The sequence below is a fragment of the Triticum urartu genome, chromosome 6 (assembly GCF_003073215.2).
Source record: "Triticum urartu cultivar G1812 chromosome 6, Tu2.1, whole genome shotgun sequence".
Taxonomy (NCBI): Eukaryota; Viridiplantae; Streptophyta; class Magnoliopsida; order Poales; family Poaceae; genus Triticum; species Triticum urartu.
In genome coordinates, this window is record NC_053027.1 from 26,048,055 (window position 1) to 26,062,921 (window position 14,867).

Below are 14,867 nucleotides of genomic sequence, written 5' to 3' on the forward strand. Positions count from 1 at the left end.
GAGACATGTCTTCGGTCAATAACCAATAGCGGGACCTGGATGCCTATATTGGCTCCTACATATTCTACGAAGATCTTTATCGGTCAGACCGCATAACAACATACGTTGTTCCCTTTGTCATCGGTATGTTACTTGCCCGAGATTCGATCGTCGGTATCCAATACCTAGTTCAATCTCGTTACCGGCAAGTCTCTTTACTCATTCTGTAATACATCATCTCGCAACTAACTCATTAGTTGCATTGCTTGCAAGGCTTAAGTGATGTGCATTACCGAGAGGGCCCAGAGATACCTCTCCGACGATCAGAGTGACAAATCCTAATCTCAAAATATGTCAACCCAACATGTACCTTTGGAGACACCTGTAGAGTACATTTATAATCACCCAGTTACATTCTGACGTTTGGTAGCACACAAAGTGTTCCTCCGGCACACGGGAGTTACATACTCTCATAGTCATAGGAACATGTATAAGTCATGAAGAAAGCAATAGCAACATCCTAAACGATTGGATGCTAAGCTAATGGAATGGGTCATGTCAATCAGATCATTCAACTAATGATGTGATCCCGTTAATCAAATGACAACTCTTTGTCAATGGTTAGGAAACATAACCATCTTTGATTAACGAGCTAGTCAAGTAGAGGCATACTAGTGACACTCTGTTTGTCTATGTATTCACACATGTATTATGTTTCCGGTTAATACAATTCTAGCATGAATAATAAACTTTTATCGTGATATAAGGAAATAAATAATAACTTTATTATTGCCTCTAGGGCATATTTTCTTCAGAAGTTGGCTGTAGATTAATTACAAGATTGACTATAGCATTAACTGCTTGCAAGTGGAGAAGGTAGAAAGAGCTAACGTGATTGGATGGGAAAAAGAAACGCCGGCTTAAGGGCCAGTTCTTTTGGGCGATTCTACCAGAATCGTCCCCCTCCCCAGCTTCTCCCAGAATCGCCACTCAATATGTTTTTTACAATCCTAGCTAATTAGACCTTAACTAGATAGGATTGTAAAAAAATATGAAGTGGCGATTCTGGGAGAAGCTGGGGAGGAGGGCGATTCTGGTAGAATCGCCGAAAAGTACTGGCCCCTAGCTATCACACGGGCTGCATGCAGGCTCTGACTTCTTTTTTATTGTGTTGCAGCCGGGCCGTAGATGTGTTAACACACGAACACGTCACGTGTACCCTCGACGCCGGGGGTGATGCACCGTAGCTCACGTCGAAGGAGACCCGACCGACAGCGCGATACGCAAGACAGTCGACGGGCGCTTTTGCAGACCCGAAAACCCCACACCCCCAGGAGGGACCCCGTCAGGGAGTGCAGCGGCTATGGGCTGCCCTAGGTCGATTAGCTCGCCCCTAGAGCCTCAGGATTCGCAGCTCTCAAACACGAAGAACATCGAAAAACGAGATAGAAAAACGGTGGAGAGATAAAATGCAGATGAAAAAGTAGTATATTGATTTGTTCGATTGTGTGTTGTTCAATCGGCCGTCACCCCCAACATATATACGAGGCGGCTGGACTTCCCGTACAAGTAAAGGATTCATCTAGGGCTTTCCTTACAAGAAAAATTACATCAATTCACGTCCTAGAGTCCTAATTCTATTCCAACTCGGATTCAGTCTGAATCTGGCCCAAACTCTATCTTCCTTCTTGCGCGGGCCGCCGGGCTTGCATATGATGTTCGATTGAGACGGCCTAAATATCAAACTTGTGCGCCTCGACGATACGAATAACTCTCATGTTGATCACTTTTTCAAATAAGGCCATCTTGAATACTTTTCGAGGTCATCTTTATCTTCCAGTCGGACTCGGTCTTGCAGTAGACAGGATTATCCGAGTCTCGTAGTGAATTTGTAGGCTATATATTATATCTGATGATGATGACTCCAAAATCAAAGTTTACCGTCTTGATGATACGCACAACTTCTGTATTGAACACTTCTTCATCCAAGGTCATTTTGATAAACTTTCGAGCACATGTTCAATTTCACTCGGACTTGAGCTCATCCACTCGGATATTAGATACTTTCACTCGGATCATTCGATTGGAATTTTTCACTCGGAAGACAATTTTTCACTCGGATGACTATATTTCCACTCGGAAGGCACTATCTTATTCAATCGGCAAGTTTTCGTCCCGATGGTAATTTTTTCACTCGGAATATTTTCACCTGGACGACAATTTCACTCGGATGATCATATTTCCACTCGGATGACTATATTTCCAGTTGGATAATAATAAGTTCATCCGGTCAGCAAACTTTCACTCGACCGGTAAATTTTCACTCGACCGTAAACTTTCACTTGGATGGTAAACTTTTCACTCGGATTTCCGACTGAAAACATAGCCCGATCTTGATTTGTCTCTCTAGGCCTCATACGACCTCGGATTGAGACGAATTATATACGAAAATCAATCGGCTCGACCAGACGAAACTTTTCCGTGTTGAAGGTTTTTCGATTCAAGGCAGTCTTGATGGTCGAATTACTCGCGCAACCTATCAGACAAGTGTCTGGCACCTCGCGCCATATTTCCGTTGAGGTTCGGTCTGCAGTGTATTGCCTTTAACTTTTACATATGAACCCGGATTGAGATGATTTATATATGAAAATCGATTGCCTCGACGAGACGAAGACAATTCCTTAAGAGTGCTCCTTCATCCGAGGCCAAAAACCACTCGGAACATTGAATTATGCCACTCGGAGTATAGTTTCGGTCCGTAAGATAAAGTCGGATGTCAATGACTTAAACATCAAAGTTATTCCATTCGACGACGCGAAAATTTTCATGCTAAAAAACTCTTTCACTCTGTATCTTGCCAAAATCAGGTGTCAACACATGCCCCCCTGTTTTTCGGCAAAGCTTGCATGCCGAAAAATAGTGTGCGTAGTGTTCGTTCTAAGGACGATGTCAACACTCCATCGGCCATTTATTTTTCTCAGGGCGATAATTATGTATCGGCCATGTTTGTGCTAAGGGCGATAATAGTATATCGTCCATTGCCTACTTAGGCTTCCTGCCAGACACTCGGGTGGCATTTCTTCAAATATTTGCCATTGAGAGCTCGAGGTAACAATGCCCCTTCTATTGATTCCACCAAATATGAGTTTCCGGGAACAACTCTTGTAATTATAAAAGGAACTTCCCAACTTGGAGACCACTTCCTGAATTTTCTATCTTTCGAACCAATCGGCAGAATCACTTTCCAAACGAGATTACCAACTTGAAAATTCTTCAACTTGACTTTCTTATTGTAAGCCCTTGCCACCCTCAACTTATCTCTCTCTATGGCATTCAAAGCAGTCAAACGTTTATCAGCAACCTCATAAATGTTGTCCATCATCAAGTTATAGAAGTCTATTGCCGATAAATCATTTTGTTTGGCTATTCTCAAAGCATTCAAATTTACTTCCACCGGTAAAACAGCCTCCTGACCATATACTAGCTCATATGGAGTCACTTTCGTAGCACCATGCCTTGAGATTCTATGTGCCCATAATGCCTCAGACAACAAGTCATGCCATCTCCTTGGATTATCCTCAATCTTCTTCTTGATGAGCTTGATTAAAATTTTATTGCTAGACTCAGCTTGTCCATTAGCTTGGGCATAATATGGAGAGGAATTGAGCAACTTTATATTATAAGATTCGGCAAACTCTCTGACTTGGTGTGACATGAAAGATGAACCTTGATCTGTAGTTAACGTTTGAGGAATACCGAATCTATGAACAATGTGCTCAGGTATGAATTGAATTACCTTTGTATGCGTCATGTTCTTGAGAGGTACTGCTTCAGACCATTTAGTGAAATAATCAGTTGCCACCAATACGAACCAATGCCCTTTTGAGGAAGACGGATGGATTTGTCCAATGAAATCTAAACCCCAACCTCTGAAAGGCCACGGTTTGATAATAGGATGTAACATAGCAGCAGGAGCCAATTGAATATCACCAAACTTTTGACATGCTTCACACCCCTTATAATATCTGAAGCAATCATTAATCATAGTCGGCCAATAAAACCCAGCACGTCGCAATAACCATTTCATCTTGGGAGCCGACTAGTGAGTGCCACAAATACCTTCATGTACTTCTCCCATAGAAATTCTTGCCTGGTCCTCGTCCAAACACTTTAGAAGAACATCATCGACTGTTCGGAGATAAAGACCATCATCTCTCATTGTATACTTGAAAGCCATACGCCGAATAGCCATGTCCACCCTTTCACTCGGATTGCACGAGTAATCAACAATGGGCTTCCTCCAGTCGGGATTGTCACCTGCACTAGATTTTTTGTTAATGACCGAATCAGCGGGTTCTGGTTCGGCCTCTTCTATACTAGTAAGACAAGACATCGGACTTTGAGAAATATGAAACATGCCATGATCAACATGGTATCCGGATGCTTGCTGTGCCAACTCATTTCCTCTCCAGTTGTCATGTCTAGATATATGTGCAATGCTAAAACAATCCAAAGTAGAGATTATATCTAGACATTTATCAAGATAAACATTAAGTGATTCGTCCAAACACTGAAAGACTTTGGATATTTGCTGCACCACTAGTAACGAATCACCATAAGCCTCAATATGTGTAACACCTATAGCAAGTAACATCTCTAGGCCGAATAACAATGCTTCATATTCGGCTTAATTATTTGTGCAAAAATATTCTAAGCGGCATGAGGCTTCAAAAACAGCACCATGAGGAGATATATAAACAATACCAACACCTTGGCCATTGCTACAAACTGAACCATCAAAGTATAATCTCCATGGTACTAATGAAACAAGGTTCATATCAACATCATGCTTGTTATTAATCCGATGTTCAACAATGAAATTAGCAACAATTTGGACTTTCATGGATTTTAGAGATTCATAAGCCAAATCATATTCAATCAAAGCATAAGCCCACTTGCCAATTCTACCAATGACATCGGTTTGACAAGCTACTACACAAACACTCGGCACTAAATAATGTCTCAGTTTTGTGCAAGCATAATATAAGCATAGACATAATTTCTCAATAAATGTATACCTTGTCTCTGTGTCCAATAAGCGGCGGCTCAAATAAGTGATGGCATGCTCTTTTCCTTCGGTCTCTTGAGTTAGAACAGCACCAATAACTCCTTCCTCTTCTGCAATGTAAAGTCTGAAGGGTTCCCTATGCTTGGGTGCTCTCATCACCGGAGGAGTGCACAAATAATTCTTGATCATATCGAATGCTTCTTGCTGTTTTGCCCCCCAAGTGAAATCAGTATCATTCTTTAACCGAAGGATAGGAGTAAATGCATCAACTTTCCCTGATAGATTAGCTATGAACCTTCTCAAATAATTGACCTTGCCAAGGAACTTTTGCATATCTCTCTTGCATGTTGGAGCCTCCACTTTCTGTATATCCTCTATCTTTTTGGGATCAATCTCTATACCATCTTCATGAATAATGAAACCCAAAAACTTGCCAGCTGACACGCCGAAAGCACACTTCAAAGGATTCATTTTCAGTCCATACTTTTTCATTCTTTCAAAAGCTAAATGCAAATCGGCCAAGTGAGATTCAAAAGCATCCGATTTGACAACAATATCATCAATATAAACTTCAAGTATGGCACCGAGTAAATCATGAAAAATCAAATTCATAGCCCTTTGATATGTGGCGCCAGCATTTTTTAATCCGAATGTCATCACTGTCCACTCGAATAAACCAAGGAAACCAGGGCATCGAAAAGCTGTCTTGTACATGTCCTCTTCGGCCATAAAAATTTGGTTGTATCCGACATTACCATCTAGAAAGCTAATAACCTTATGTCCAGAAGCATCATTAATAAGCATATCGGCTATTGGCATAGGATACTCATCTTTGGGTGTAGCCCTATTCAAATCTCTGAAGTCAATGCACACCCTCAACTTACCGGACCCTTTCTTCTCCACTTGGACAATGTTAGAAATCCACTCGGCATACCTGCAAGGTCGAATGAAATTAGCTTCAAGCAGTCGACCGATCTCTTCCTTGTTCCGGTCATATGTTTTCAGATTAAATTTTCTGGCGATTGTTTATAAGATCTAAAACCGGCCTTTATAGGCAACCGATGCTCCACTAGCTCTCGGCTTAACCCTGGCATCTCATGATATTCCCATGCAAAGCAACAAACATATTCTTTCAATAGCTCGATTAACTTAGCCTTACAATCGGCTTTCAAATTTTTGTTTATAAATGTCGGTCGAGTGACTGAACCATCTCCAATATCTACCTCTTGTAACGGATCGGCTGATATAAAACCTTGTCCAAGTTGATCCATGTCATCTAACTCCTCTATAGACTCATACATATCGTTCTCATTGGACCGATACATTACAAGACGTTTTTGTAACCACTCGGAATTAGGATCCATCTAAACATATCATACCTTGGAGCCGATTGCATTCACTCGGCTTTAAAGAGACGGGCACAAAACCATTCTTGGTCGCGCTGAGAAAATCAAATTCTGATAAGTCATGTCCCATCAAGCAAGTAGCATTGGGATGTTGCCAATCCACTGATGCATCGGCCAAAGCAACACAGGCTGAGTTATCCGCATGAATAACTTCCACTTCATCATCAACCCACTGAATCAAAAACTGGTGCATAGTGGATGGCACGCACTGGTTTGCATGAACCCAATCGCGGCTTAGTATGATATTGTAGTTACCTTGCACCTCAGCGACAAAGAATGTAGTAGCCAAAGTTTTGCTTCCGACTGTAAGCTCCACATACATCACACCTTTGGCTTCAGTTTTCTCTTTGCCTTCAAACCCGTTGAGCACCATATTGGTCTTGATCAATTCTTCATCAGGCAAACCCAATTTCTTGAAGACCGAATAGGGCATAAGATTTACCACAGCACCACCATCAACAAGCATCCGAGTGAGCGGCGACCCATTGATATGACCTCTGAGATATAATGGTTTCAGATGCGTTACTGGTTCTTTTGGCTTCTCGAATATCGCGTTTTTAGGGCCAAAATCCAGCTGAGCCACCTCCCCTTCCTCATCTACAGCACAAACTCAGTAGGTAAGTAATACACCATATTGATATCCATACCTTCATGAACCGGTGTAGACTCATAGTCCAACATATCAGCCTCCTCCTCAAGTTCATCCACCGATTCAGAAATTTGTCCGAGTGAAGAGGAAGCAATAGGTAACGTAGACGATGCAATGATTGCATCGTCCTCTTTTGGTAGTGTAGGTGCTGCTGTGATAGGTGTAGAACCCACAGCATCTTGTATTTGTTTGGGCCTCCACACTTGTTTTGTAGGTACCATAGGCCGAGTGTCATTGAACAACTTATCCCTTTACTTCTCGGCCTCTTGTTCTGCCATCTCTTGACTCCTTAACCTCTGTAGTTTCCTCTTTTGTGTCTTTGTTAGCCCTGGAGGACACCACTTTGGCTGAGTGTATTTTGGATCTCTCGTTTTTACTCGGCTGGTGCTTGCTTCATGGTCATTAGCCGAGTGCTTTGGCGCGATAGAAAGTATCGGCTCAGTCAGATTGCTATGCACAATCGGCTACTGTATGGCGAATGTTTCGGTGCCCAAGATAAGTGAGTCGGCATCCATTTTCTCCTTGCCTTTTCCCGACTCAACTGCTGCAACACTTGGAGATTTAACACGCCATTCTTTTCGACTTTCCAGATGTATGAAATTTCCACTCAGGCACACCTTTTTACTCTGATGGAATCCACTCGAATGGATGTCACTCGGATGGAATCCACTCAGATCGAATTCAGTCGGATGGAATCTACTTGACCACATTTTTTCACTCGGATAACTTCCACCTGGGTGCATTCTTACACTCGGATAATTTCCATCCGGTCGCATGTTTTGACCAGCCGACTGATAGCCACCAATGTTTAGTCGGCCTCTATATGAATAGCCAAGACGATCCCAAACAGATTGCGTATGCTCTTCTGGAAACGGCACCCTTGGTCCACTCGGTTTCATATACTGACTGAACATATCAGCTGATGGTGACCTTGGTCGCTTCAGATGAGTCGGCCGATTAAAGCTAGAACCAGCCGACTGGTTGGTGTACTTGGACAGCAACATATCAAAAGTTGGCTTGATCCGCTTGCACTATACTTTAACTTCATTCCTTTTCCACTTGCCAACTTCTGGACTCTTGGGTTTGACAAATTTAACTCGAGTATTTTCTTGCACTTGCGGTTGCCCCCCGAGTGTAGGATTCTTGATGGTGATTTTGATTACTTCCTTGCCATCGGGCTGCTTATCAAGAACAACATGTCTCCCCAAGACCATGCTATCTTCCTTGTCTTTCCTGGGCTCACCAATAATGATATTAGCTTTATTAGCAGATTCAGCTACCTCAGGCCGAATGAGTAGCTTCTTCCCCTCCAAATCCATGGTATTCATTGGAAAAAGGTTGTTTATCAACTTGCATCTCAGAAAAGTTCAATCGTCCGTCATTAATGGCCGATTGTATCTGTCGTCGAAAAACATTGCAATCGTTAGTAGCATGAGAAAAAGTATTATGATACATGCAATAAGCACGCCGTTTTAGCTCTCCAAACGGCGGTAAAGTATGAGATATTCTAATAATCTTAGCCTGCAACAAAGCATCAAATATTCTATCACACTTAGCAATGTTAAAAGTAAACTTCATCTCTTCATCACGATTCTTATGAATCGGTTTCAGATCATTGCAAGTAAAGGGTTTGGCCTTAGATGGCCAAACAAATTCAGTAGCAAAAACATCACCCTCATCATCCGAGTGATCACTATGATATTCCATCATATTCATCTTTGGACGATCGGCTTTGTATCTATGCACTTCTTTGAGATATTTACTTCGGCTTTCCTGAGCCAAAGCCCTTTGTAAGACTTGGTTGATATTTAAGAACTCATAACCTTCTAGCTTTTCTCTAATGGGAGTTCTCAAACCACCCAGCACTAGGTCTGCCAAGTCTCTCTCGGTTATCACCAAACTAGAACACCGGTTTTTTGTTTCTCTGAATCTCTTGACATAATCAGAGACCGATTCATCGTGCTTCTGTTTAACCGATGTTAGATGTGATAACTTGAGTTCATTGTCACCGCTATAAAAGTGATCATGAAATTTCTGCTCTAGCTGTGACCAAACCCGAATGGAACCATGTGGTAAAGAAGAAAACCATGAAAATGCAATACCGGTTAAAGATAAAGGAAACAAACGCACTTTCATCTCATTTAGTGATCCTGCTTCACCTAGTTGTGCTAAGTATTGACTAACATGCTCCCATGTGGTTCTTGTGCCCTCTCCATTGAACTTAACAAAATCTGGAATCTTATATCCCGGAGAGCACTGGATGGCATCAAAGTACTCGGGGTACGGCTTTTGGTAAATCCGATTCCGAGGTAACTCAACTCCAAAATTCTCTCTAAGCATCTTAGCCATCTCCTTTCTAAGATTAGATAGACCATCATCCGTAGTGGACGATGAAGCTTGTGGCAGTGACATAGGAAGAGTATGGTTACTAGCTGTAGGTAGGAATTGTGGCATGTATGTCGACCCATAATTTGGTAGTGGTCGAGTGGTTGTAGCTGTAGGTAGAGTTTGGTTCGGCGTTGCCACCGAACCTGTCATGCTCATAATAGGATTAATGGGTGTAGCCACAATATGATTTGTTTGGGTAGGATAATAAGTCATCGGCACGGGAGGCACCGATGCAATAGGTAAAGCCAGATTAGGGTTTGGCACACTAGCATCTACACCATTATTACCGCTAGACGATTAAGATATATTCTTATGAGCATTTGTATTTTCTATAAAAGTTTGATAGACTAGATTGTTACCATCAGCAATACGACTTTCAATCTCAGCCCACTGCTCAGGAGAAAAGGCAGTACTTACAGAGGGTTTAACCTGTTCAGTTTGAAGAGGAGGGAACTTGATTTCTCCAATCGGAGTGATGTTGCCTTGGCGATCTTTCTTGAATTTTGCAAGGAACTCCTGCAGGTCCTTCTCCTCGCGCGCCTTCTTGTACACCTCATAGACTTGGCGATGATCGGCCGATATCTCATCAAGAATAGGCTTAATGATGTTATCAGCGTCTACCTCAGATGGCTTGGGAAGATCGTACATGGTGGATCATGATGATTGATCTTCGATCCCCAGCGGAGTCGCCAAAAAGTGTGTTGACACACGAACACGTCACGTGTACCCTCGACACCGGGGGTGATGCACCGCAGCTCACGTCGAAGGAGACCCGTTCGACAGCGCGATACGCAAGACAGTCGACGGGCGCTTTTGCAGACCCGAAAACCCCACACCCCCGGGAGGGACCCCGTCAGGGAGTGCAGCGGCTATGGGCTGCCCTAGGTCGATTCGCTCGCCCCTAGAGCCTCGGGATTCGCAGCTCTCAAACACGAAGAACGGCGAAGAACGAGATAGAAAAACGGTGGAGAGATAAAACACAGATGAAAAAGTAGTATATTGATTTGTTCGATTGTGTGTTGTTCAATCAGCCGTCACCCCCAACATATATAAGGGGCGGCTGGACTTCCCGTACAAGTAAAGGATTCATCTAGGCTTTCCTTACAAGAAAAATTACATCAATTCACGTCCTAGAGTCCTAATTCTATTCCAACTCGGATTCAGTCTGAATCTGGCCCAAACTCTGTCTTCCTTCTTGCGCGGGCCGCCGGGCTTGCATATGATGTCCGATCGAGACGGCCCAAATATCAAACTTGTGCGCCTCGACGATACGAACAACTCTCATGTTGATCACTTTTTCAAATAAGGCCATCTTGAATACTTTTCGAGGTCATCTTTATCTTCCAGTCGGACTCGGTCTTGCAGTAGACTGGATTATCCGAGTCTCGTAGTGAATTTGTAGGCTATATATTATCTCTGATGATGATGACTCCAAAATCAAAGTTTACCTTCTTGATGATACGCACAACTTCTGTATTGAACACTTCTCCATCCAAGGTCATTTTGATAAACTTTCGAGCACATGTTCAATTTCACTCGGACTTGAGCTCATCCACTCGGATATTAGATACTTTCACTCGGATCGTTCGATTGGACTTTTTCACTCGAAAGACAATTTTTCACTTGGATGACTATATTTCCACTCGGATGACTATATTTCCACTCGGAAGGCACTATCTTATTCAATCGGCAAGTTTTCGTCCCGATGGTAATTTTTTCACTCGGAATATTTTCACCTGGACGACAATTTCACTCGAATGATCATATTTCCACTCGGATGACTATATTTCCACTTGGATAATAATAAGTTCATCCGGTCAGCGAACTTACACTCGACCGGTAAATTTTCACTCGACCGTAAACTTTCACTCGGATGGTAAACTTTTCACTCGGATTTCTGACTGAAAACATAGCCCGATCTTGATTTGTCTCTCCAGGCCTCATACAACCTCGGATTGAGATGAATTATATATGAAAATCGATCGGCTCGACCAGAAGAAACTTTTCCGTGTTGAAGGTTTTTCGATTCAAGGCCGTCTTGATGATCGAATTACTCGTGCAACCTATCAGACAAGTGTCTGGCACCTCGCGCCATATTTCCGTTGAGGTTCGGTCTGCAGTGTATTGTCTTTAACTTTTGCATATGAACTCGCATTGAGATGATTTATATATCAAAATCGATTGCCTCGACGAGACGAAGACAATTCCTTAAGAGTGCTCCTTCATCCGAGGTCATCTTGAAGACGTGATTGGCCAAAAACCACTCGGAACATTGAATTATGCCACTCGAAGTATAGTTTCGGTCCGTAAGATAAAGTCGGATGTCAATGACTTAAACATCAAAGTTATTCCATTCGACGACGCGAAATTTTTCATGCTAAAAAACTCTTTCACTCTCTATCTTGCCAAAATCAGGTGTCAACAGATGAAGCGCCCGCTCCCTTCTCTCTCCACCCTTCTCTTCCCTCCAGCTCAGATTTCAATGACATGGAATGGCTTACAGCCAGCTGACTAGGACCTATTGTACTTGCTCTAAAGATGACGTGTGGCTACAAAACAAAAAATATATGCACGGCCCAAGCTACAAAAAGATCAAACATCAATTCCTAGGGAAATATAAAAACTACTTACCTGTCTGCTTAGTAGACAAAGAAAAACTACACGTACATCCACTAAAAAAACTACGTGTACAAATTATGCGTCCTCAAGCGCCAGCTAACAAAAACTGCGCTGACAAAAAACAAAATGAATCTATGCCTGATTAAAAAATAAATCTCAATGTACAAAAAGAAGACCTTGCCGAGTAAAATAAATTAGGCAACTTACAAAATTCTCGCCCCAATAGCTTCTTGATACACCACTACCAATGTCATATACTTTGATATTTGAAATCTTCTAATTATCACATGAGTAGACAAATATACATAAATTGTTATGCATAAAAAATATGAATATAATCATCTTAATAAATATCAATTGAAAGAATATCATTCTGCAAAGGCAGATTCTTGAATAGGATTGTTTCACAACCGCATCCATTAATTTAAAAGTTTACTATCTAATATGATGCTAGATAGATAAAGCCTCAATTAAGTATAACATTGTGTTTGTTGGTTAAGTTAGGAGCACTTACTAAGGTACTAAAAGAGAAATATATATTATATATGGTTTGAGTAGCATTGTAGTAGTGGTGCATATACATATGCGCACAACAATAAAGTAATATATAGGTATGCAAAATTATGCCTGAGCGTAAAATGGTTTATCGTGCGCGCTGACCCATGTTGCAAGTTCCACCGCGTTCTGCCTGGCTAAACCGACCCTACCGTGGTGCGTGCAGGTTCCATCCCACGCTGCATTACCAAATCAACCGTAATTTCCCATCCCTCTGTAGTAATCTTAACCATATGTGTTACGATTCTCAAGTCCATACTAGTTGAAACTAGAAGAAACTATCTCTGTGTGGTAATAGCATGCATTATATAGTAATAACATGCACTCTTTGTAGTAAAAGCATTTACTAGCAATCCCACGTGCATTTGGCAATCAACAGTGATTTGGCATCCATCAATAGTAATCGAGCCATATGGTTTACGATTCCTATATACAGTACCAGTGATCGAGCCATACTAGTTAATTGTAAAAAATTGTCTTTGTGAGGTAAGAGCATGCATGTGTGTGGTAATAGCATGCACTCTTTGTAGTAAAAGCATCACTAGCCATCCCAGGTCGCTTCAGATGAAATGTAATTCGACATCCATCAGTAGTAATCTAGTTGTATGGTTTACGATTGCTAGGTCCATGCTAGTTGGTAGTAATCTCATCCATTTGTGTAGTAACATCATGCACTCTATATAGTAAAGGCATTATTTCAACTTGTGTAGTAAAGCATTTACTAGAAGCAACGATCTAATGATCTTTTTCATGGAAGCATTACTATGTGCACAACTTCATTTACGAGGAATCATATATATAAAAGGAAAGTAGGTTGGCTGTTTTGCATGGAGTGCTCCATGGCAACCGTAACTCATTTAATTTTGTTACGGTGCTTGCCAGAAATTTGACCGTGGTTAGCATGTTGGCCGATTTGCGGGGCTTGCTACTATGACATGAAGGCTTCATTCAGACCAGTGATGATACTTTGCGCAACATAAATGGGAAAGTAGAGGCACTCTTCCATATAATGAGGTTTATAATGTATGTGTTTATATTGTACTATAATTGTTTGAATAACTTAGCATATGTTCAGATGTATGATATCTGTAATTTAAGCGCTTGAATTTTAAATATAAATATAATATTCGCAGCCGCAACTACCATATTCGCAGCAGCAACCATTTCGACCACAACAACCATATCCACAACCGCAACCACAGTATTCGCAACCACAACAACCAATTTCGCATCAGCAGCAACAGCAACAACAACAACAACAACAACAACAACAACAACAACAACAACAACAACAACAACAACAACAACAACAACAAATCCTTCAACAAATTTTGCAACAACAACTGATTCCATGCATGGATGTTGTATTGCAACAACACAACATAGCGCATGGAAGCTCACAATTTTTGCAACAAAGTACTTACCAGTTGTTGCAAGAATTGTGTTGTCAGCACCTATGGCAGATCCCTGAGCAGTCGCAGTGCCAAGCCATCCACAATGTTGTTCATGCTATTATTCTGCATCAACAAAAAAAACAACAACAACAACCATCGAGCCAGGTCTCCTTCCAACAGCCTCAGCAACAATATCCATCAGGACAGGGCTCCTTTCGGCCATCTCGGCAAAACCCACAGGCCCAGGGCTCTGTCCAGCCTCAACAACTGCCCCAGTTCGAGGAAATAAGGAACCTAGCGCTACAGACGCTACCTGCAATGTGCAATGTCTACATCCCTCCATATTGCACCATCGCGCCATTTGGCATCTTTGGTACTAACTGAGAAGAGAATAACTCTAGTACTAGATATATGAAACACCGTTTTCTTAGTCCATGGTTTGGTCGTTGTAGCGGTGAAAAAATAAAGTGACATGCACTATCATGTAAGAACCCGAACTATACTAGTTCAAACTTGGGAATAAAAGACAAACAAAGGTCTTGTCTACATATTTACGTTGCATTAATCTAAAGATAACAAAATGAGTCTGAAATTTGAATTAAATTGAAGTATTTTCTTGGCCTTTCAAATTGAGTATTATTAAAGTAGTAAGGACTATCCACATCCTTGGCTTGCCCCTGATCAATTATTTCCAGAGAAGCATTCAATTCATCAATCAATTACATTGATTTTTTTGGCTGGTACTTCTCCTCAACATCAGTATATTCATTGTGGCGGCAAGAATGAGGTACCGGTGCTCTAGAGGAGTG

General features: G+C 41.7%; 1 protein-coding gene across 1 annotated transcript; it reads left to right on the forward strand.

The window, feature by feature from the left end:
- Positions 1 to 13,788: 13,788 nt before the first annotated feature.
- Positions 13,789 to 14,604, forward strand: LOC125517520 (alpha/beta-gliadin clone PTO-A10-like; the record flags this gene model as incomplete). Its single annotated transcript, XM_048682722.1, has 1 exon — positions 13,789 to 14,604. A coding segment is annotated over one exon (654 nt), but the record flags the coding sequence as incomplete, so codon positions are not given.
- Positions 14,605 to 14,867: the final 263 nt, after the last annotated feature.